Below are 25190 nucleotides of genomic sequence, written 5' to 3'. Positions count from 1 at the left end.
TTAAAAATGTGTTGTTATTTTTTTATTTTTATGTTTTAATTTCTTCAATTTATATACCCTGCCCTATACCACAAGTGGACTCAGGGCAGCTTACAACATACACTCCATAAAACAATAAAAGCAATAAAACAGTTGATGGCATGGTAAACAATATCATCAAACTCCATGCCTCATATCAGGTGAATATAGGTGCTTCAGTGCCCAATAATATTATCTGACAGCAGGCACTGGGAAAGTTAATTATTCAGAAAAAACACAGTAGACGCATATATTCACAGGTTATAAAGGGAAAAATTCCCAGGAAAATACATTTATGATTTTTTTAAAAAGAAGTGCAGTGTGAGGGCTAAAATGTTAGACCAAAGTTGGGTTTAAATTCCTGTTTACCATGAAGCTTACAGGATTACTGTGGCCTAGTTATTGAAATACTGCATTTTAACATTGCTGGAAACATCCCCGCTACAATGTCAACAAATGTCTTCAGTAAAATTTAGCAATATCCATATAGAAAATGAGAGTTGGCTCTTTACTGATAGTAGAAACACAAATGATTTCTTGAGTGGCAGTATATAAAACATGCTGTAACTATTTAAGTAATAGAATTACAATGTAATGAGTAATCAGTCCCTTTTGTGAGTTGTAATTAGTGATGAAATTTCACAGTGAAAATGAGAACCATTTTCTAAGTAACAAGAAAACAAAAATGGCACAAAATTGCATCTTTCATAACAAAAATTAGAAAGCCAAACACAACCTACACTTACAATCAGTTGTTTATGTTCATTATAGAGTGGAATGATAAAGGATATTAATTGCTTCTAACTATAACTCAGGATGCAAAAAAACTATTTTAGGCAAGCTCAGGGCCTTACAAGTACCAAAGGGAATTTCACTTTATTTCTTTGAACAGCAGATCCCTTGCCACTATGCCGTATCAAAAATTGTTTATGAGGTTCTCCTTCAAGTTTTAAGAATATTTTGCAACATAAGATGACCAGTACTGTTTTGGGGAAGTGAAGTCCAAGTCCAAGGCAGAAGGTATAGATAGGAACTCTCAGGCTGGGGCAAGGGATGCTCTGTATTCTTGGTGCTTGGCGGGGGCAACAGTGGGAGGGCTTCTAGTGTCCTGGCCCCACTGCTGGACCTCCTGTTGGCACATGGTATTTTTGGCCACTGTGTGACAGAGTGTTGGACTAGATGGGCCATTGGCCTGATCCAATATTGGCTTCTCTTATGTTCTTATGCCTTTTTGAGGGCATAGCATGGCTCAGGATTCTGGCTATAACAGGGCAGATGAAAACACTAGCCAGTGAAATATACAACTTGCCACCTATGAAATCTTCCTGGAGCATGGTAAACCTCTACTTTCAATGAGAATTGAAGTACTGAGAAATAAGAGGCTGTTGCATATGTTTAAGTCACAGATATTCATGCTAATCATGTATGTTCTCATGTAGTTAAGTATAAATATAACCAAGAAAACCTTTAGCATAGCCAGTGGAACAGATTCTAAAGATACCAGAAAGAAAATACCAAGTGCTTCTCCAGGGATAACTAAGTCTGTATGTTCTAATTTAGCACAATGTCATTTCAAGCAATGATACAGGATTCAATGAAAGGTATTGTTAAAACAGAAATTACAGCAGCAGTTGATCCACTTCAGACCAAGATGGACACATTCATGCTTAGGTAGTTAGCTGAGGCTGAGCTGTTGAGCTACTGTACTTAAATCATAAACGCTAACACTAATGTGTGTAGGTTTTCTCTGCTTCCCAGCTGGATATCTAAGAGAGACTGTGAAAGTTCTTTGGAATGTTTGTTTCTTTGCTGAGACAGGTAATAGTATGGTGATTTCTTTTAATATAATCAGACAAATTCATTCAGCAGAGTTCTCATTTCACTCACCACACATGTTAACTAAGTTTTCGACCACATAGAAAGTAGCCAATCTTTCAACAGACACTATTGTCAAGATGGGCTCCACTGATATATACCACTGCTCATGCACTTGATGGAACATTGCCCACCATCTTCCAGTTTTTATAGTACTGGGATCTTCATATCTCTTATATTCAGTACACTCACTTGTTATGACCAGATTTGAGCCCACTAGCATCTTAGAGACCAATAAGATTTTGGAGGGGTATAAGGTTTCAAGAGTCAAAGCTCCCTTTGTCAGATATTATGATCATTGGGTGACCATCTTAGCATATGAAGTTTTTTTGGGGGGAAGGGGTTAGAGGCAGAGATCCAAAGACATACCTGATTGTTGGAACTTTTGCAATCTGCTGTTGCCTTTGGTACTCCCTTGTTTACTTTGTTGCTAGCATTCATAGGCCCCGGTCACACGAAAGGTTTTGGGCTGGGAGAGGGACGGATCAGGAGCGCAGCAAATGGGCACGATCCCACCACAACATCTGGGAAACGTTGCGCGCCCATCCCCAATCCGGCCCTTCCGGCCGAAAAACCGCATCAACAAAAAGCCACGGTCTTACCAGAACGGCTGCGACAAGCGCGGCCGTGGGATCGCTGGCGCGTCCTTCTGCTGGAGCATCCTCAGCTCCTGGCCGAACTGCGCATGCTCAGACATGCACAGTTCGGCAGCCTCCCATCGCTGTCTCCCCGGCATCTGATCGTGCCGGGGAGCAATTGCGGGGCAGCTCACGGGATCTGTCTGATCCTGCCGCCGCGTGCCTATTTTGGTGCAGCTTTTAAAAGCCGCACTTTTGCCTGACTTTTTTCCCCCCGTGTGGCAGGGACCATAGTATACCATGCTAAATTAATCCATTACTTTCCATTTCAATTAATTTTAATGAATTAAGTTAATTTCAATCATGTTGTTAGTTTACTGGTTTGGAGGAGGTCAAGTTCATGTTCTTTATCGTTTATAGTGTCTCATTATTGTCTTCATGGTTTATGGTTATTGGTAACATTCTCTGTAATGTTTAGACATGTTCTTTACCTGAATAACTATACACTCCTTTGTGGCATACCCATATCACCAAAAAAGATGAACTAAGATTAAGAAAATGTGGCTTTGTGAATGTTATGCAGAGATGGCTGAAGTCCCAAACCAAAAACTGGATGCAGGAAGCGGTCTCAATGTGGAATCTAGTATGCACTTTGGGTCATGATAATTTCACATATAAGAGAAGGAAGGCTTCTGTATCAATATATCACTCATACACTACAGGTTGGGATACATGCATTCTGGCCCATAAGTAATAGTGACACTGTAAGGGAACTTCTGGAAATAGTGGGGGACATAGAACAGTTGACAACCACATTGTTTCATTTTCCAACAGGAAAATATGGATCCCTTTAATTAAAATGTGCAGGCCATATTTTCTTATTGGCTTGTTATCTAATTATAAGCGATATGGGTAGGCCTTCCGTGGCTAATTGATCTTATATGGTCTAATAACAAGACTGAGTATCCTTGTATATAACTAAAGTTTAAAAAATTACAAGCAAATTCTTATGACTGAAGAACTGTATGAAAGTTTGAAGAAGACAGCCTAAATTGGAGCTTGCCCACTGCATCCTGACACCATGTATGTTCACAACACATAGTTGTGCTAAGTCAACCACTCATACTTGTATATAACTAAAGTTTAAAAAATTACAAGCAAATTCTTATGACTGAAGAACTGTATGAAAGTTTGAAGAAGACAGCCTAAATTGGAGCTTGCCCACTGCATCCTGACACCATGTATGTTCACAACACATAGTTGTGCTAAGTCAACCACTCATACTTGTAGAGTGGCCACCCTGAGGTCTGAATGTGTGTGTATATAGGGAAGGAAGGAATTAGACCCTCCTCGGCTGGGAGGGCGAGGTAGAAATCTAACAAATAAATAAAGTTTTGTTCTGTTATTTCCTACATTCATTTCATACAAGATTTGTTAAGCATGAATTTCAAAACCAATTAAAAGTTACATGCATAGTGGGTAAGAAAAAAATGATGCATCTCCTTGTTTATTTATTCTCCTAAAACTTCCCAGATATGTTACTGGGGGGTGGGGGGAGGATGGGGAAATGTACAAGGATGGCACTGCAAGAAAATTACATTGCATTGTGTATGCCTGGTGCCTTCACGAAGGATCTCTAATACACATGCTCATATTCTTCAAGTCAGCTTTTGTAGAAAAAATATAATGCATTTTTTAAAAAAAACACAAAATCTTCAATCCTTAATGGCAACCAAAATTCACCACATGACACCACTGTATTTTTCCATATTTGTTAAGATGCCTCTGGACCAACAATCATGGAACATTACTCCACATTTGATATTGTTATTCTTTACCTTTTTGCCCCTTGAAAATTCAGTTGGTGCTCACCTGGTTCTGTTTCAAGGTGGAAACCAGCTTTTGCAAAGTAATATTTTCTTCTTCAAGTTCTGTATAGTCCTGAAGGAGCCTTGCCTCTCTGAACTTGTATTCTCGTATTTCATCTTTCATCCGAATTCTCTGCAGCTCCACCATTTCATTATTCTGGAAAAAAGAAAGGACACAGGGAATCAATTATATAACTATTTCATTTACAGAAATGTCAGAAGATAGGATAAGCTGATATAGAAGAAAAATGTAAACCTTAAAATTACTTTACAAACCGCATCCAACCAGCTGCTGTTCCATTTAGATTGTAGATAATTTTTGCTCTTTATTATACCTCTGGATCACCATCAATAAGCAATACTGTTCCAAGATTCAATTTCTCTTTAAACTAAAACAACCCACCTCCTCCCCTTCCCCACACTTCAGCTTGTCATTACTTTTATTGCTGGACGTGAATGTTTGAACATGAAACACAATAATACTTTTGAATGTGAAATACTTTTGCAATGCCACCAGTCCACCTGATGCCCCTGCTCCAATAAGTTCACAATTTCAAGTGGGGGGGGGGATGCCGAGGAATACTGTAGGAACAATTGTGAAGGGCAACAGCAACATGGAATTAAATGTATTTAGACTTGGTTTTCTGATAGCCAAAACATGTCATTTGGGTGTGTAAACCAGGGTTTCTTGGAAAGCTGTATTGAAGGAGAGTTTTAGGGAACAGCCATTACACACAAATCCACTGTTCCTCCCAACACTTTCCCTAAAATGTGGTGGAGAGCAGTTGATGAAAGAGCACTGAGACACAATACATTGCTATTAAGTAAAACAGGTGTTTCTGCTCCTTGGCGTAAACCATAATCTAATTCATGGGCCCCACGCTTTTTGAGCCTGTGGGCATCGTTGGACTTCTGTCACAGAGTGGTGGATGCAACCACAAAGTGACTGCATTGGGAGGCAGACCCAACCACAAAATAGCTTCTGCAGGAGACAGAGCTACATACACAAACAGGAAAGCCCAAATGCAAGGCAGAAGGAGGATAAGCATTTTGTAAAGGAGTGAGAGATAATAAAAACTAAGACTGTGGTCGCAGCTGCCATTGAAAGATAGTTTTTTTAAAAATCTGCACAGCCAATGAGATGTCCAATGGCCAATCAAATGCCCTACTGGGCAAAAGCCCCACATAACCCCAGCTACTTTCTAAAATACTTGGGAGGCGCCACAAAAGTCACTGGCAGGCATCATGGTTCCTATAGGCACCAAGCCGGGGACCCGATTTAATTAAAACATCAGTCGCAACAAATATTTTAAAATTCTCCAAAAGTATATGAATTATATACAGTGGTCATTTCGTAGAAAAAGAGCTAGGGGAACTCATTAGCATAACTCATTAGCATATGCCACACCCCCTGACATCACCGGAAATGTGTCATAAGGCCACACACCCCGCCCCCAACGGTCCCGGCCGCCACTGCCGGCCTTGCAGCTCCACTGCCGAGCCCCATGAGGGGCCCGGCGGTGGACCTGCAAGGCCGGCGGGAGTGCAAGGAAGCCCCGCGAAGGCCCTCCCTGGCCCCAGGCAGGCAGGGGTGGGGAGAGGCAGGGAGGAAGCAACTTACCCTCCCTCTTCTCCTGCCTCCTCCTGGCTGAATGAGGGCCGGAAGCAGGGTGGCCAGAAGCAGGGGGCGGGGCTTTGTAATGTGCCCCACCCCCTCGTACCTCACCTGGGGGAACTGCGTTCCCTCGCGTTTCCCCCCGAAATGACCTCTGATTATATATAAAATTCCTATTCTATACAGAATGGGAATGAGTACAGTGTAATTTGAAGAATTTTAACATACAATAGGAAAGAGTAGAAAGATAACTCAGAATAATTGTGAGCAAAAAAAGTCTTTACAACAACAAAAATCTAACTGCTTAATCAAAGTGAAGGCAGCGCCCCAAGGGCACTAAGGTTCTTTGACTTGTGTGGCTAGCCAATTAAGTCACACTGTTGAGATGAAATCCAGGCAGCAGAAAGGTAGAAAAAAGTTTTATTTGAATAAGGAACAACCTACAGCCCAAAGTTAAGCTCAGATGTCCACTGAGCAACAGTTGTGTTCAATCTTTTATATCCTAGGTTCTCCTCCCAATTATACATAATCCGTGATATCATTTACACATGTGTACTTCGATTTTCTTTCTCTCTAACATTCATTAATCTTACATTTGACGAACAAGATGTTACTGGCCACATTTCAACTTTACAGATTATGATGATGCAGGTGCCTGTCTTGTTAAAATGATATGTGCATCTTCTTGGCTGTTCTTCCAGACTTGCTCACATCTGAATGTATTTACAGGCTGAGTTCATACTGAGTGCAGGATTTAATTTTTCCCGTTATAATATGGTTCCTCTGTATCAATACATGTATATATGTATATAAAAAGCATTCTTAATAACATTTCTGTGGGCTATTCCTACTAAAGATGTATAAAACATGTATAAAATATGAAAAATATAACACTATAATGATATTCCAAAGAATTAAACTCTTTATATGCATTTTCTAATGTTCCAAAGTAGCATATGACATAAAGCTTCTATGGATATGTCTTCGAAGGTTTTCAGGGCCAGAATTCATTAGTTGTTATAGATTTTCCAGGCTGTATGGCCATGGTCTTGGCATTGCAGTACCTGATGTTTCACCAGCAGCTGTGACTGGCATCATCAGAGGTATAACACAGAAAGATGGAGTACTCTCTGTGTCAATGTGAGAAGAAAAATGGTAGGCAGGTAATTTATATCTACTGCAGAAAATGGGGTAGGGCTGAGTCATTATCTTGTAGGAGTTTCCCAGGCTGTGGCATGCTAATGGAGGAGCTTTCCTGAGGAGGTTCTTTTGCATATGGATTGGCTGTTGAAATGCTAATCTTATCTGTAGTGCTGTTGTAAAATGTAGAGCATTTTGTGTTTTTCAGGACAGGAAACCATGCCCTATTTATTTTTAAACTCTCTTCTTTCCTGTTGAAATTGTGTTTATGTTTATGAATTTAAGTGGTTTCCCTGTGTAATCTGACATGGTAATTGGATGTATAGTCCAGCCTTTCAGTGTCTTGGAATAAGATACTGTGTCCTGTTTGAGTTAGGCTATGTTCAGCCACTGCTAATATCTTGAATTCACCTGTTATCCTTTAGTTTAGTCCATCAGGGGATTTTTATTGTATTTTTAAAAGATATTAAATCTAAGTTATATTTTCTTGTTTTTGTTTTAGCCAGTAGTGGTCCTACTTGTATAAAGTATAAATTCTACTTTTAATTGGCCTTCTTCTGTTTCTGGCTGGACTTTGAGATATCTACACACCTGGTCATTAGCACTGGAAAGCATTTTTGGCCTAGGCATAAAAACTAAAGCCTTGCCCTGCAGATGTACCTTTGCATGAATTCATATTTGACATTCCACTTAATGTATCATGTTTAAGAGCTCATGCTTTATTTCACCTCTGTTTGAGATTTGTTTGTTTTCAGATTTTTGTACTCTAATTGCACTGCTATTGTACTGCTCATTGGAAGTCCCATACTGTTGTTTGTACTTGACTTGCGCCATGTAATCTGCCTTGAGTCTCAGTAAGGTTGCCAACCTCCAGGTGGTGGCTGGAGATCTCCTGAGATTACAACTGATCTCCAGGCAACAGAGATAAGTTCACCTGGAGGAAATGACTGCTTTGGAAGGTGGCCCCTGTGGCATGATACCCCACTGAAGTCCCTCTCCACCCCAAGCCCCACCCTTCCTAGACTCCAACTCCAAGATCTCCAGGTATTAACCAACCTGGAAGCCGGCAACCCTACATCTCAGTGAGAAAGGTAAGCTATAAATAACCACAATAATAATAATAATTACAATAACCAATGTGGCTATTACACTTAATTGCTTAGAGAGGTCAGATGTTTTAGTCTCTTGTGGGTTCAGTTACAGAGAGAAAACTAAATTTGCAAAAAGAGAGTTGCAAGTGTAACATTAGCCTTTTTCAGATAATCTGAAATATGTGTTAAAAGTGTGTAAAAATTGGTAGGAGAAACTTTTAATGGCATGGCGGTAATATCACCTGGTGAACAACATCCCACTTCTCCAGGTTGATGGCAACCCTGGAAGCAAGGTAACATACAGTAAGCACCTGGGGGGAAAACAGCTGAGGGCTCTGTATAAACATGGGAGTCTGCTGTGATGTGAACATTTAGATTCGGGGAAGAGCCTGCTGTCAAAATCCCACTCCCTCACACACACACACCTCACCTTGTATGGAAAGAGCGCTAGTGATTAAGTAACTGAACCTTCAATCAGGAATTCTCTGGATTCAAATCTGGTGGGTCCCCCCCACCAATGCTCCCTCTAAGCTGTGGAGTCTTCTGAGCAAAAAAATTCTACTTTGTGAGCTACTGGCATTAAAGTTGTGAGCAAGCGATTTGGCTACTGCATAAATTAGTTAGCTCTGGAGCCATCCTTCCTGAGCTAAGACAAAAATTCGTGAGTCGGAGGCTAAAAAACTGTGAGCTACCTCACACTGACTCAGCTTAGAGGTAACACTGCCTCCCACCCAGGTTAATAGGCAGCCTTAGGCTATCGATTCTCTCTCAGCCTCCATCTACTATATGCAATGTTGATGTTCCTTGTAAACATTATTGAACTAATGTCTGTGAAGCAGTTTAAACATTAAAAAGGGCTATAGAAATATTTAGCAGTAGTAGTAGTATTTAGTAGTAGTAGTAGTATTTAGTAGCAGTAGTGGTATAAATCTGAGGCTTCTTCTAACAGAACAGAGAGCAAGGGGAAAGCCCAATTAAACCACAGTATGGGACAGGAGGGCCTAGGGTAATGTGGTCCACAGGGTCTCAAAGAGTTGGACTCGACTGTGCAACTGAACAACAAATACTAAAGGCTGCTCCTCCCAGCAAGAACCCTAGGAAGACAGCTGTCTAACCCAAACTTCATTTAAATGCCTAATAAAAACTCACCATTCAGTCAGGCAATCTCATAGTGTTCTCCTTTGTCTACCTTTTCTCTCCACTTCCTGTCCCTACACATTTAATCTCTTAGACTGTATGCCTGGTCCAGGTGCCTTATTTTGAGCTATATAACTATTAGTATGACAAAAAGAAGAATGACAAAATTAATATTTAACACTTTATATCTTTTTTCATCTGTTATCACCTGGTCTGAGATTTCATAATGGGATGGGCAACATATCTTTCAGGAACAACCTTTGCACATTTTTTAAATCTTTTCACAGTTGCAAGCCACATAACATAAATTATTTATGACTGTACTCAGCACATTAGTTTATTTGAAATGTATTGACATGTTTTGCGAGGCAGGGGCACATTATACACCTCTCTATGCATTTCTCATGATCAATAAGGATCCAAATGGTCAATTTTCCCTCAAGTTAAGACGCTGAACTGCAGACCAAAAGGTTGGTAGTTCAGCAGTTCGAGACCCAAGTGCCGCATGACGGAGTGAGTGCCCGTCTCTGGTCCCAGCTCCTGGCAACCTAGCAGTTTGAAAGCAAGAAATTGCAAGTAGATAAATAGGTACCGCTTCGGTGGGAAGGTAACAGCGTTCCGTGCGCCTCGGCGTCTAGTCATGTCGGCCACATGACCACAGAGAAGTCTTTGGACAGCGCTTATCTTCAGCTTGGATACGGAGATTAGCACCGCAGCCCTAGAGTCAGATTCAAGTATCTTTCGAGCAAGGGAAACCTTTACCTTTACTAGTATACAATACATTAGGTAGCATTTCATTTTGAACCATACTCTCACTATTTGGTCACAAAAAGGAAGGTTTTATGTATGATGATGACCTCTACTGAATTCCTTCATGGACCACCATATTCTGTCCCATCCATGCCACCTATAAGCTTCCTATTCCTTCATCCAGCCTTTGTCTGTGCAACAGGTATATTTGTCTATTATCTCTTTGAAGCTCTTTAGCTTTATTGCTACTAACTCCTATCTCTCAGTGTTGACAGGTGGAACGAATGTTGTAAATAAACTCTATTCTCAACCCAGCACATCACATGGGTTATGACAAACACAATAACTAAGAGGGATGGAATAAACAGATCATGATATGTAAATCTTTTACTTACACACATGCAGATTCAGCAGGTTTCATGTGGTCACCAAAGTAAACACAATCAAATCCAGTTCTCAGCCCAGCAAAATAAAAGTTTCTGTTAAAACTAAGCCATTCTACCGAGCCAAGAAAGACTAGTTTTAGCTTTAACCATAGCAGATGCAGGTTCCTCTCAGGAATCATTCCCGATAACTGGCAATCTAAATATACTGGAATGATCCTGGTTCAGAATTTATTCATTTGTGCCTCCTGTCCCCATTAACTATTATTTATGCATTTATTTATTTCATTTATACCCTGCCTTTCTCATCAATGGGGAACGATCGTTCTCCTCTCCTCCATTTTATCTTCACAACAACCCTGGGAGGTAGGTTAGGCTGAGAGAGTGTGACTGGACCAAGGTCACCCAGCAAGCTTCCCTGGCACAAGTGGGAATTTGAACCTGGTGCCGCAGATATTAGTCCAACATTCTTAACCACTACACCATACTGGCTCTCAATAACTAACAGATAATATCAAAGCTTATGAAGAGGGCTATCTCTTCCCTTTGCATAAAAGATTTATCTCTTCCCTTTGCATGGACATTACTTTAGATATTCCCCATTCTGATAAACACTGTGTCAATGTTTAAAACTGAACTCTAGGAGATGCATCTGTCTTCAAAATAAACTGTGCATGCACATATGTCTATGATTACAATACAACTCCAAAAGTGTATATGCAATCACATTTAGAAAAGCAATACTATTCATAGTATTATCAGTAATTGTAATTTTTATATTTCATTCTCATGGCTTAGTGACACCAGGAAATAGGCCACGTTTAAAACAATCACTCTATAATGCTGACACAGTCATTCCAGAGTTCTATTTAAGTGCAACCCCCAGAGCCAACATTATTTCAAGCTTGAAAAAAATGTCCTTCAAATTTTAAAAAATGTTTATAGTGCTGGCTGCAAGGATACGTGTGACAGGGGAAATAGTGTGTCTTTGACATAAGGTGAACAAAACACCAATTAAAAATGACAGTTCCAATATTATCTGCTTATTTTAAAAAAAACACAGAAAGACACATGCAAGCTGTAATTATGTACGAGCATCTGCATGTTCATATCTAAAGCATCTGTCAGCCAACAAAAAACCTCACTGAATCCTGAAGCTTAAGGGTGGATTTGACCATTACAATGAAAGGGTGTGATACCACTGTCTGACCTCTGAATGACACCGTGTCCTCTTCCTGGATGCTGACTGGCACTGGCTGCGAGAATGACTAAAAATAAACAGCTTGCCTGGCATAGAACAATACACTGAAAAAAACCATTGAAGTGGGGTGGCTAGGTTTCTCATTATTTGCCTTACCGCCATTTTCTTTACACACTGTGGGAGGGGGTTTCTCCCTTGAGGATAGCTGAGGAAAGTCACAGAAGGCGCAATTAGACAGGATCATGGGAGCCAAGAACTTGTTTGCAGTTTCATGGGAAGTGCCAGATTGATAATGAGCTCTGAGGCTTCAGTCAAAGGGAATTGAGGTATAAAGTATAAGCTCCATGGAGAATGGTATCCAAGTGAAGGCTTACATTGTAATGCATAGCATTGCTCCTAGTCTGTGTACCACATTAAGCCAGCATTCTGATTCCTAGAGTCCCATTTTTGTCCCAGAGAAGTAGACAACGTTATTGCTGTTCCCTGAGGGCTTATGTAAGCTATATCACTGTAACTCAAAATGGGAATCAAAATGTTCCATAAGCTATTTCTGGAGAGGGACCGAACGCCAAAACAAAGGATGCCCCCCCCCCCGGCTATCAGTTATGAAAAGGTGGTACAAACAGGATCTCATTCTACAGTATTATAGAGCAAAGAGGATACCCCAATGAATCAGTTTGTTATCATATGAGTTGTACATTGCTGAAGTCAAACACTTTTGTTTCATCACGGTCCAGTATGCATGCATAATTTTACCAAGTTTGTGGCTGCAAATGTTTCACAAGCTTTGTTGAGTAAAAAAAAAAAAAGGATATAGGTTGCTATAGAAACAATAGCTCTCCCAATCATTTCAGGGTAGGGAAATCCTTTGTTTGTGTTTGCTCCTAACCACCACTGCCTATAGTAAATTGGTCAGGTGTACCAAAACCAAATTACATTTTTCGTATATGTACTCCTTTGGATAAGCAGCTAGAACTAAAATGGGTACAATTTTTCATAAGCCTACAAGCTAGAAATGGCCATTGGCCAAGCCTGGAAGCTTAGGAACAACTAGCTCTGTATCACAAACAGTGCAGGAAAAAGCAGTGAAATTAGGAATGCAGAAACTGCAGAGGAAGAAGAAGAGGAAGAGGAGGAGGAGGAGATTGGATTTATACCCCACCCTTCACTACCCAAAGGAGTCTCAGAGCAGCTTACAAACTCCTTTCCCTCCCCCTCCCCACCACAGACACCCTGTGAGGTACGTGGGGCTGAGAGAGCTCTGACAGAAACTGCTCTTTTTCAAGAACAGCTCTGAAAGAACTATGGCTTGCCTAAGGTCATCAAACCCGGTTCTCGCAGATTAGAGTCCACGCACTTAACCATTACACCAAACTGGCTCAAGCCTGTGATGCAAGGCTGATTCAGGGGCTGCGGGGGCTGGGGTCGTGAAACTGGCAGTGGCAACAAATAGTTTAGAAACATATGGGAATGTACAGGTGTAGGACGTGCCCAGGGTTCAAATAATTTTCTATTGATTATTGCTGATTTACAGAAACCTTTGGGAGAAATTCTCTGGGACTCTCCTGGATGAGTCAACAATCTGTTTAAACCACTAAGCACTGTCTATATTGTATAACACCAGATAGTTTAAATAATTTTTTTAATTGACATGTTTTTCTAGCCCTTGTTTCAAAGAAATAGGGAGTGTTTGAGTTTTAATGAGCAGATGTTTCTCACCTGTTAATTCTTTGCCAACTTCCAATTAAGAGCTGTCACAATTTTGAGATTTATTATAAAATCCTTTTGTTTCAAAGCAATTGGTCAAACTGACCTGGCAAGGATTCGCCAGCCAAGCTAAGGGATGCCAAAATGTAATAAGGTTAAATAAAGAACAATGGTTATAGCTGAGAATGAAAGCTTATGGTTACGGTGTTTTAAATGAGGGAAGTCCAGATCATGTTTAACATATTGAACTATTAGATGCTTTGAGCAATGTCTATGCATATATATTTGCCTATTGGCTTACTGGAATAACAGAAAGCTTTGCTTAATGAATTGGTGTGTGTTTTTAAAACTTTATGTTACGTCAAAAGCTGAGTATTTACCAAAATTATGGTATAAGATGTTTGGAAAAGCAACAGCTTCAGCAATTTTAACCTGCTAGAGAAAGTTATTGAGCCTGAGACAAAAAGACTGCTTGCCTAAAGAGAAATGATTATACCAGGTGTGCAAATGACCCAGCCCACATGAAAACATAAATCATGGGCTAGTCAATTAAAGAAACTAAGTTGAAAGAACTAACGAGCAAAGGGAGATGTTCCAAAGTGTGTGCTTTGAACTTTGTTAAAGGAGTTACAAGCAGATGATGTCACAGAAATAAATCATACACATCTGTTAATTAAAAAGGGTCAATTAGGAATACAGAATTTGTATTGTAGAATGGTGTCTCCTACTGGTTGAAGTGGAATCACATAGCTTGATGAAATAAGAAAGTTTAGATGTTTTAATATTTTGTAAAAATATTCTGTAAAATTCCCTGATAAATCAAAGTGAAAACAAATGTATAGATTCAGCACACCTACAAGAGCCTCATGCCACAGGCTATTTTAAAACTAAAAGAATTCATTTAAAGAGTTTAATTTTTTAGAATGTCACTGTAATGACATATGCTTTCATATGGTGTTTAACTTTTAGTGAAAATAAGTTTATAAAATGTATTAATACCTTTATATGCCTATATAAATGTAAAGGAACCAAAGTTGTAACAGAACTAATAGAATTTTGTACTTAAAATGAACTCAACCTGGAGAGTTCATTCAAAGGTGAAAGGAGTCTGGGAGTAATGCTAAGAGAAGTAAACAAAATCGTAAATCAAAAATAATGAAAATAATGGGCGCTGCACCTGCATTGTGGGAGTTGAGACGCAGCCAACTATTATCCTGTGTGCCAAATATGTGATTGATGACTGGCCAGACAAAGAAGTCTGAACTGAGCATGTCTAAGTGATGTCAGTGATGATGTAAAGTGAGGAGGAACAAGAAGAGCATATCAGCAAGCTCCCGGTTGTAACAAATTGAACACCCATGCTGAATTTAAGCTGTGATGTGCTCCTTATTTGAATAAAATTCTTTTGTTACCCTTTACAGCCAGGATTATTGTTTTAACTGTGTGGTTTATTGGCTAGCCACACAAGTCAAAGAACCTTAGCGCCCTCAGGGCGTTGGCAACACAGGGAATGGCATACACACACACACCTATTCCGGTACTTTTCACTGGTGCCACCAGCTCCACTGTGTGCCAAGACCCCCAAACCCTGAACTCCCCATTTAACTTTCTTTTTCCCTTTTGAGCCATGTTGTACTGGAGGGGAATGGAGAAAAGCCCTTTAAAGGGCTAAAAAGGGGGTACACAGCAACAACCTGTTCCAAACCATTCTGCAAATGGAGCTTAGCACCACTGAGCACTCACAGTAATGGTGACAGACACATGGACGCTCCAGGAGAAGCGGTATAAGAATCTTGTAAATAAATTCTGAAAGGTAAAGGTGAATACTATTGGTGCAATACTAGGCAAAGGAAGCTAAATTTTCACTGATATACATGAATAGTTTATGGCTTTGTTTCTGGACAATTTTCAGTAGGCCTCTCAGCACAGAAGAAACTGGGAACGTTTGCATCAAGGCACAGCCTTTGCTTTGAAAGCTGCAGGATGTTATCTGAAGTAATAGGTAACTACAGAGTGAACTAGCCTCATTTATAGAGAAGAGTGAGCACTATTGGGAAACGTGACTGCTGATCTACTTTTGTGCATCGATTTGCTGGTTAAAAATAACTTAGGTCAATCCAAGACTGTCCACACCATGTGGTAGATAAGTCAATTGCTGGCAGCATTTTGTGCTTGCTATTAACTGCTGAGGAGACACTTTTAAAAAACTTTGCGGTGTACTCTGGTTTTTTGAGAAACACTAGGACAAGTTTCAATCCGATTTACACCCTATGATTCTTCAGTGGGCTGTGCAGATGTCTTTCTACTAGCCTTGCAAAAAATTCCATTTCACAAAAAGATTAATCATGTGCCTGGCTACTGTCACAGATCTGACAAGGACTATAGGGGAGCAGCTATTGGTCTTGACTAAAAAGATCATGGAAAGTACTTCTTCAAGCCAGAAATAGGGCTGGCCTGTTTTTTCACCAAAGTACTTGGAAATAACAAATGCAAAATAAAGGAACCCAAAACAGAACAGTCTTGGAGCAGGATAAAGAATTAATAGGCAACAGAATAATATGGTCTCAGGTACATATAAACCATCTAGCTGGTTCATAGCTATAGCTATAATATATATTGCTGTCCACATATGAAAAGCATCCAAGAATGCTCAGTATGTCCAGCAAAGGAAAGAAATGAGAATATCTTTTAAGGATGGAGTGCATTGATTAAGGGCTAACAGATAATCATATGTATGAAAAAAACTGTAATCATTATTTCTGATATTTATTGTTATGAAAGTAATAAGAATTGACTAAAACAAAGTTTGAGTCCAGTGGCACCTTTAAGACCAACAAAGTTTTATTCTGGGTATAAGCTTCGTGTGCATGCAAACTTCTAGAGTGCATGCACACGAAGGCTTATACCCAGCATAGTTAGTCTGAGCCAGCTCACAGTTTTTTAGCCTCCAAGCTCACAGATTTTTGTCTTAGCTCAGGAAGGATGGCTCCAGAGCTAACTAATTTATGCAGTAGCCAAATCGCTTGCTCACAACTTTAATTCCAGTAGCTCACAAAGTAGAATTTTTGCTCACAAGACTCTCCTTTCACCACCGCCGCAGCATGGCGCCAGCGCACATGCCGCTGTGAGCCCATGCCAGCTTCTGGGAAGCGCTCAGTTGACTGCCCAGAAGGGGACATGGAGCCTCCAGAGCCCATTAGCAATGCGCGTGCCGTGGCTGCACCTGCTGGAATGCCGCTCGCCCAGGGGTCCCAGTGGGGCCGTGCTGCGCGCCCTTGGTGCGCCTCTCCACACCGCTGGGCTGCGCTGGCCCCTGCAGGGAAAGGGAGGCTGAACGCACCCCCCCCCAAGCAGCCCCGGGCCAGCCCCAGGCGGGTCAGCATGCCAAGCCAACCTGGGCTCGGGGTCGCCGCCATCGCCATCCTGAAGACGCTGGGGATGGCCGCGCTGGAGACCTGCACCCGGGTGGCGACGCAGGGACGCACCGGGCTTCGCTGGCTTCCCTTCTGAGCCCAAGCGGAGACAGAGCAGGGGGCAGCGCCCACCAGCGGGAGGCCAAGGAGACCCCCCCGGCCGAATCGCCGCCAGCCGACAGGATTCTCCCTTCCTTCCCACCCCGACGAACAGAAGCGCAGGTGGAGACCTCGCCTGCACCACCGCTGTTGCTGGCCTGCCCACCATTCCACCGGCCTGCACCCCTCTCCTCCTCGGGTGGCTGCACTTCCCTCCCTGCCTGGGCACCGTTGCGGGGGGAACTCCGCCCAGGCAAGCAGGCTCCTGGGTCCGCCCTCGACTGCACAGGAGGAGGGAGTGGCCCATGCGGGTCGGGGGAGGGTTTTTGGAGGCCCAGATCAACTCCCCTGCTCCCAGCGGGCGGGTCCCTGCGGAGGGAGAGAGGCTCGCCCCTGCCTGGCCTGCCCAGCACCATTGGCGGCGCCCGCTGCCAATCCCCACCGCCGCTGGGCCACTTCCTGGCTGGGGACTGTGGGAAGGGCTTGGGCCAAGCGGCGGCTCTGGCTCAGAAAGGCCCCCTGGGCGGCGGGCAGGGAGGAGGTGGCGGGGAACGGAGCCCTCTCTTGGCCGGCCCTACTGCTGGGACCCAGCTGGGAGGTGTCCAGGCCCCACCAGGAGGTTGGCATCTGAGGAGGGCGCCACGAGGCAGCCTGGCCTAGGGCGCAGAAACCCCTCGGGCCAGCCCTGTACATGTTATGCAAGTCTACCACTTATTTAGAGACTGCAGGCTATGATTTCAGCCACTTCTTTTTTCTACGCTATATAAGCAATGAACCAGACACAAAAAAGGGATTGAAAAATTGTGTTACACAAAAATTGTCTAACTGCAGAGAGTCATCAAAAGTTACAGTTCGCATTATGAAGTATGCAGTCCATTGGTGAATTTTAAACCACGGCAAAATGTTCTGATATGAAACAGATCTTTTAAGAACTGGGCTATTTCAGCAATTGAGCAGGTAATAAACATATCAACAAACAATGACTCATCGCTGAGGCAACATAACCTGCCTGTATTTAAGAATGTGTTTACAACTGTGACTCAGAATTGCAACTACAAAAGGCAGCTGCTGCTCCAGGAAGGGGCAGAGCACCACACGTGAATGCAGTAGCAGCCTCCTGGGCCCAGCAGGAGTGGGGGTGCACCACCTGCAGGAGAGACCCACCACCACCAAGCAACAGCTGAGCATAGCTACAGACATAGGAGATTTGCCAGCCAAGAGCATCAGTTTGGGGGCACAGGGGAGAGCCAGGGCCTCTGGCTAGCCCTATGCAAACCCAGCTGGGATCGGAAATGGCAAGGATGTGGTTAAGAGATTAACAAGACTCAGAGAAGGGAGAGGCAGTGCCAGGCTTGGCCAGCAGGGTTAGAGCCCCAGGGATAAAAAGGGAGGTGTCAGGAGAGAAAAGGGTGAGAGAAAGACAATCTGGCTGGAAAAGGCTGAGAAGACAAGAAGAGGAACCTAAAGGAGGACCTGAGGTCTTGGGCAGCCTGGCAGAACTGCCCTATGACACAGGCCCAGCCCCTGCCATGAGGTTCTGAAGGGCAAAACAGGTGGGTGAAGGGAATTGTGCTTGCATGGATACCTGTGTGAACTTTGCTCACTGCAATAAAGAGAAATTTAAGGAGCACCATTTAGTCTGGATGAGTCTCTGCTGCTCATGGAAGATGCTTAAAATGTCCTGCTATGGTGTAGAATGCGGTCACGCCAAGCCACACCGAAGTGCAATGGGGCCCTGGAGCAAATTCTCAGTCCTGTTGGGCGGGATTTGGGGAACAGCAGAGGGCTCAGGTACAGGAGCAGCACCAACTCTGGCAACAGGTTGCCACCCAACAGGCCCACTTGTTCAAACAGCTGTTACAGACACAGTAGCAGTTCCATACCAGCCTATGTGACAGCCTTCCCAAGACCCTGCAGCCCTTAACCACAGAGGAGAAACAGGGAATCATAAGACTGGAGCACCAGGGGTTAGGGCTGAAGCAGATTTCTAAGGTGACACCAACAGATGATCCAGAGGCACTCCTCAGCACATTCAAAAGGATTGCCACAATGGCTGGTGGCCCAAAGATCAGTGGGCTCTGATTTTGACCCCTCATCCAACAGACCTAGCCCAGGAGGCTGCTGATACCATCACGCCTCAGGAGGGTGGGATGTATGCCAAATTCTTTGGCCATTCTTTCAAATAGATCAGGGTATACCTTGTAGGACCTCCCCAGGCTATGAACATGCTAATGGAGGAGCTTTCCTGAGGAGGTTCTTTTGTATATGGATTGTTTCCTGAGGAGGTTAATGACTCAGCCCTACCCCACCTTCTGGAGTAGATATAAATTACCTGCCTACCATTTTCTTCTCACCTTGACACAGAGAGTACTCCATCTTTCTGTGTTATACCTCTGAGGATGCCAGTCATAGTTACTGGCGAAACGTCAGGTTCTACAATGCCAAGACCACGGCCACACAAACCGGAAAATCTACAGCAACTAATGAACTCTGGCCGTGAAAGCCTTCAACAACATACTCATGAATTATGTCCAAATAGTGTAATATATGACATTAACAATGCAATATGAATCAATGTTACAAAGCATTATATAACAATAAAGTCCAAAACAAAGGTCCAAAAGAACAGAGTCATGAAATTTCCAGATAAACTTACATTCTTACTTGTCTTTGAAATATGGTGAACATAATGGCTTGACTTTAGTACTTTGATATGCTCTGCAGACTTTCATGAGAACTGTTTTTTCTGAAGATTGTTGACTTGTTAACTGTATACAGCCTCACTCTACAAATGTTAAAAATTATTCTTGCAGTTTGAAGTTATACATCAGTCCTATTCAGCAGCCTTCCTCCAAATCAAGTGGTAGTGGCACTAGTCTGAGAAGTCACAACCGATACTTTATACCTCCTCCCATATCTCTATCCATCATTGTGAATAAAATGTTTTCATATGCCAATGTCTGTTTGAAATCTTGGTTCAGGCTTCATTCTTGCCCAAAGACATAAACTTTCCCCAGAGACAGAGATAGCTGGAGAAGCACTTAGTGACCTTGTGAAATTGCTTGCAGCTGTGACTGATAAGAGAGCTGTACCATCCTGTTACCAACCAATTAGGCACATTCCAACTGATTGACCTAGTGACACCTGTGCGTAGGGGTATCAGAGGCTATAACTGCAGAATGGCTCTCTGACCCCCTCTGCTCTCAGTATTATGGGATAGATATTATAATGGGATGTAAAGACCATTATGGGATACAAAGATCATTATGGGATGTCCCTTGCCTAGCAACTTAGGGAACTGACCACTTTTCTGGTCTCTCATTGGGTATAGGCCTGACCCTTTTTCTATAAAATAAGACCCAGTTCAGTTATGAAGAGGTCGTCTGTGGCTACTAAGCCTAGCGTGATCCAGTAGTTCAGAACCAACCCAGCAATGGCATTCCATTCTGACTTTGCCTGGATGGGCTAAGGACTGGAACATCTTGTATGCTGCACTTCTGCATCTCTGAAACCTGGAAAGGTAACTTTGAAACTCTGTATCATGTTTCAGCTAGTGCTGGATAAGCAAACCTTTTGTTATTTTTTACCTTCACAGTCTTGTCTTGTTTGTTTCAATATACTTGCACCTAAATAAATTAAAATATATTTTAACTCTGTTGTGATTTATGTCTTTAACAAAGTTTCAAAGCCTAAATCCTGTGGCCTCAGAGACTCTTGACCACGACCAGCAAAAGAAGTTACTTGTTTTTTTCTGAACTCAGGCTGCATCCATATTCTGCAAAGCTGACTTCGTCTGTTCCAGAACTAGTCGGGAGATTTGGCCTTTTGCTCCTGGACTGTTGGGAACTGTCAAAAGACCTGGTGGCAGACTACCCTGAGACTTTTGAGAGTTTAGACTCTCTTAAGAAGTCTTGTAACCCTGTTGTGCTATTGTTCCTTGAACCCACACCCGGTAACCTGGAGAGGTTACTGTGTTGTGTGTGACAATCATACAGGGTTCTAAACTGGAATTAAACCAAAATTTAGAATTGTAGATTGTGGGGAAGAAACTGTACAGTTCACTAGGAGCTTTTCCAATCTAGAAGCCTTCAACTGTGCTCCACACATGATGGGATGGGACCAAGAAGCAAAGCAAGTACTTAAGCAGAGCAACAAACTGTGTTAAAGGTTATCACGAACAATTCTGTTTGTTGTGCTGTCTGAATGCAGTCATTATGATTTTGCCCCCCCTACCTCTGTACCACAAGAATGAGCTACCCTCTTGATATAAGCGGTCACCATTTATGTTACGTCAGCATGCCTATAGTTGTGTAGGGCCTCAGGCCATCCCAGAACATAGAAAAAGGGGCAGCTAAGCACCCCCACACTTGGTTTTAGACCCAGAGAGCAGATACCAAAGGAGGCTGAAGTTGGTTCCTTATTCGCATTTACTTATTCATTCCTTATTCGTTACTTATTCGTGTAGTCATTCAGAAACTCTAAGGAGAGTGAGTTGGAAAGTTCTGAACCCCTGAACCCCAAAATAAGGTCTGGAACACCACATATCATATACCCCCACATTCACAGGACTCTCCCCTTCGAGGGGACATATGCTGTATCCTGGTCCAAAGCATGGTTCTGGTGCCAGCTGCTCCAAAGTGCAGTGCCCCTAGGACAATCACACATGCAGACACTGGGGCCAGGCTGCACCCCAAAATAACCACAATGACTACACGAATAAGGAAGTGCGAATAAGGAAGCAACTTCAGCCTCCTAGATACCAAAAGGTCAGGGAAGAAGCAACTTGAAAAAACTTAGAGGAAATAAATTGCCAAAATCCATTACAATGCAAAAACAAACAGTAGCATCATTTTGCAAGAAAGTTCATCCTAAAAGCAAACAAGCCTGACTTGCTAAGACCATTTCAGACTCCAGCCATATAAGAATGGTCAATGTCTGAAACAACAAAAGACAAAAATGCTTTCAAGTCTTCTGTGATTCTTAAGACAATGTCTAACACCTCAAAGAGAGCAAACTGGTCTCCTTCCTGAATTAATCACTTATCTCCTGAATCCCAACACATTTATAAGCAAATATTTAGTCATGTTTTAGTTAACCATAATATCAGTATCATCTCTAGTCAACAGTGAGCTTTTGCCTTAAACAAATATTAGCTAAGGAAACAAGTTGTTGAATCCTGAAACTAGCAAATGAGATTACTTAATTTGACTCCACTAGCATAGGACACATACCCAAAGATAGAAAATTAAGTATATAAATTTTGGGATTTAGCTGTGCACTTCAGATTAGGTTTTTTCATCTAAACCTACCTCCAACACTAAGGAGACAATATGCACTCTTCAAGACCAGTAGCTATGATCCAATCTCTCCCTTTTTCTTAATCTTTCCCTCTTTCTCTCACTATGACACATGGTGTTAGAGTCCCCTTGTCCCTCAAGAAGGCTTTGGATTAAGATTGCCAGGTCCCCCAAGTGCACAGGGGATTCCCTGGTTTCCAGCACTCTCCCCAGCACTGGCCAGCTGGCCGGCAGGGGAGAGTTACTGCCCCAAATGCGACGTCACCTGGAAGTAATGTGGGCACACTGATTACATTGGGGGGTGATACTCTATTTTTTGGGCAAAACTCTATGGTAGAATTGGCTTCAAACCATCGAGTTTTGCTCAAAAACCAGAGTGTTGTCACTGATGTGCCTATGTCACTTCCGGGTTATGTAGGCGTGGCATGCTTCCTTCCCCTCTCTTGGAGCATCCTGGTAAGTCCCCAGTTGGCTTGTCATTTGGACCTGGTACCCCTACTTTGAATGAAGGTCAAGAGCAAAATGCACAAGACTGGGCAGTGAATCCTCACTGACCGGGGAAAGGAGCCATCACCAGCACCTCTAAACAATCCTGAGGAACCAAGTCTTCAGCACTACCAGGTTTTAATCAAGAAGTCAGCCTTATTTGTTTGTTTGTTTGTTTACAGGACTTTTATCCTGCCCTACCCTGCAAGCAGGCTCAGAGCAGCTTACTACATATCATCCAACAATAAAACCATACATTAATTAAAAAGTCAGTTCATTAAAACATTAACTAAGAAAACTTAAAATGTAGTTGACTAATTTAAATATCTACAGGCAGTGAAGCACGGGAGAGAAGAGTTTTGTCCAGAATTAGACCACACCAGATTCTTTAACAAGAGGAGAGCTTTATTAGTGGTCTAGCTTAACACCAATGTGTTATCCAAGAGGCTAGACCCCTAAGCCTTGCAGTCATTCACATTATATACTATTCGCTTACAAGTTTAATCACGTCACTAGCCTCAAACAATGAAAAGTTGTTCTTCATATAGTAACACTTTATCAGAAGAAAACATCTTGAGTATGTATGTATTGTCTTCTTGAGGTTACATTACCTATGTCAGCTTAAATCACATACACAAATAGTAGATAACAACATATGCTTTGCAAAGGAAGCTATAAAATATTTATGCTCGCATCCGTGAAGACACAGACACTAGTAGGGGAAAGATAACATTGTTAGCTAAATAGATCACGCTTTAAAGAGGAAATAGCCTCCAGAGGAAGCTCCAAATTACAAGTCTGTAGCTTAAAAACAGGAAACAGATTGGGTCAGAGTGGGGTCAGAGTTTTCAGCTGCAGGCTATTCAAAGTCTGAATACTTTTAAAAATCTTGTGTGATATCAGACAGGGCTTATTTAGATTAAAGTATTATTTTTAATATTCTGCTTCAGCAGCTCAGCAAATAGTTTCTTCTTCTTTCAGTGTCTGCTGGGCTCATGCCAGGGAGGGCAGGGTGTGTTCTGTTCGAACAGGTCAGTCACTCCAGGCACTCAAGCCATGGTCACTTGAGCAGGGGAGGCCGATGTTATGTGACATCCACTGCCTTAACCAAAGGCCTGGCAGAACATCTCCAATTTCCAGGCCCTGCAGAATTGCAATAAATCCCACAAGGCCCTGATCTCAATCGGGAGCATGTTCCACCAAGCTCAGGCCAGGGCTGAGAAGGCCCTGGCCCTGGTTGAGACAAGGCGGACATCTTTCGGGCTGGGGACTGCTAGACAGTGTTGGACTGAAGGGTCTAGATAAGCCCCTTGCAAGTTCAGTTTCAAGAACTATTACTTTGGCAGCTATAGCTAAAAAAGGCCAAGATCCTAGGGTAACACAAGACTGAAGCCCCAAAACCCAAACAACACCATGGGAGTATACATAAGGTTTATTAAAAGAAATGTGCAAAAGTATACAAATGCACTATTTTTGTATACAAAAGTATATATAGTGCAAAGCAAGGAATAAAATAATAAAAACTAAATAACTACCCTAGAATACTTATTCAGGCTTCATGTCTCTGACCCAGATGTTACCAGAATAGAACTTCAAAATCCATAATCCCATAAACAGGTATTCCAGCCACACGAGGCCCAACCTACAGTCAAAAGGATGGCAAAAAGACAGGAAGGCTGGAGGTTCCAAGGTTCAAACTAGAATGATGTTGCTTTATGCCAGATTGCCTGCAGCGGACTTAATCCCATTCAGCCAGGTGTGTTGCTAAGACATATGACCATGTACTTCTGCAGTTAGTGCATACTCACAATCAAGCAACCTCACCCCCGCCAGGGTCCTTTGAGCTAATGAGACAAAAAGTGAGTGCAAAACTCCTTTTGGGTCTCATCCTTGAAGCTCACAGGCCATGATCTCATTTGCACCTTTCTCTGACTCCATCTTGTCCCTTATCTCTCTTGGACACTGCAAGTCATCGTGATGTGAGTTTCCCTGAGAGGACCTTCAGTAACTCGTCTAGGCCCCAAACCCTGACTCAAAGTTTGAAAAGCCAAGAAACTGCTAGACGAGGCCAGTTTCTTGACACATGGTCCCTGTGCTGTTCCTTCCCACTGCTCCAACAATGTTCCTAGTTCTTGCCACAGAGCTTCCCTTTGTCTCTCCCAAAGTCCCTCTCCAGATCCCCTGGTACTCTAGCTCCTGCCAACTGCCCTTTGGTCCAGGCCCCAGGTATAACTCTGCCTTTCAGATCCCTAAGCTGCTTCCTTGCATTATCTTTCCTCTTCTTTCCCTCTCTCATTCTGCCTTCCTTCTCATGTTCTTCGAAACCATGTATACGTCCATGCAACTCTCTCATGAACCAATCATGAATGAGACAAAACTGGGCATCTTAATTATCAAAGAGTTTAGTCATTGTTGGATTAGGTATCTGAAGTATTTTATTTTGACTGGCCAAATGTTTTGATTGCCAACTATCTTTAAAACTTCCTTTCTGTCTTGCCTTCAACCTATTTATTTGAAGTTAATAAAAGTTAA

The 25190-nt window shown here is 42.4% G+C and overlaps 1 protein-coding gene across 1 annotated transcript in view; it reads right to left on the bottom strand.

Moving 5' to 3' along the window:
* The window catches only part of BICD1 (bicaudal D homolog 1 (Drosophila)), a 142361-nt gene that overhangs the window by 45547 nt on the left and 71624 nt on the right, over positions 1-25190 (bottom strand). The window contains exon 4 of the mRNA XM_015412921.1: positions 4344-4496. Within this exon, the coding sequence (XP_015268407.1) occupies positions 4344-4496 (153 nt within the window). The remainder of the gene's footprint in view (positions 1-4343; positions 4497-25190) is intronic.

The sequence above is a fragment of the Gekko japonicus genome, unplaced genomic scaffold (genome assembly GCF_001447785.1).
Source record: "Gekko japonicus isolate JY-2015 unplaced genomic scaffold, Gekko_japonicus_V1.1 scaffold843, whole genome shotgun sequence".
NCBI lineage: Eukaryota > Metazoa > Chordata > Lepidosauria > Squamata > Gekkonidae > Gekko > Gekko japonicus.
The sequence above is the reverse complement of the archived record's forward strand: the minus strand, read 5'-3'. Positions and strand labels throughout refer to the sequence as shown.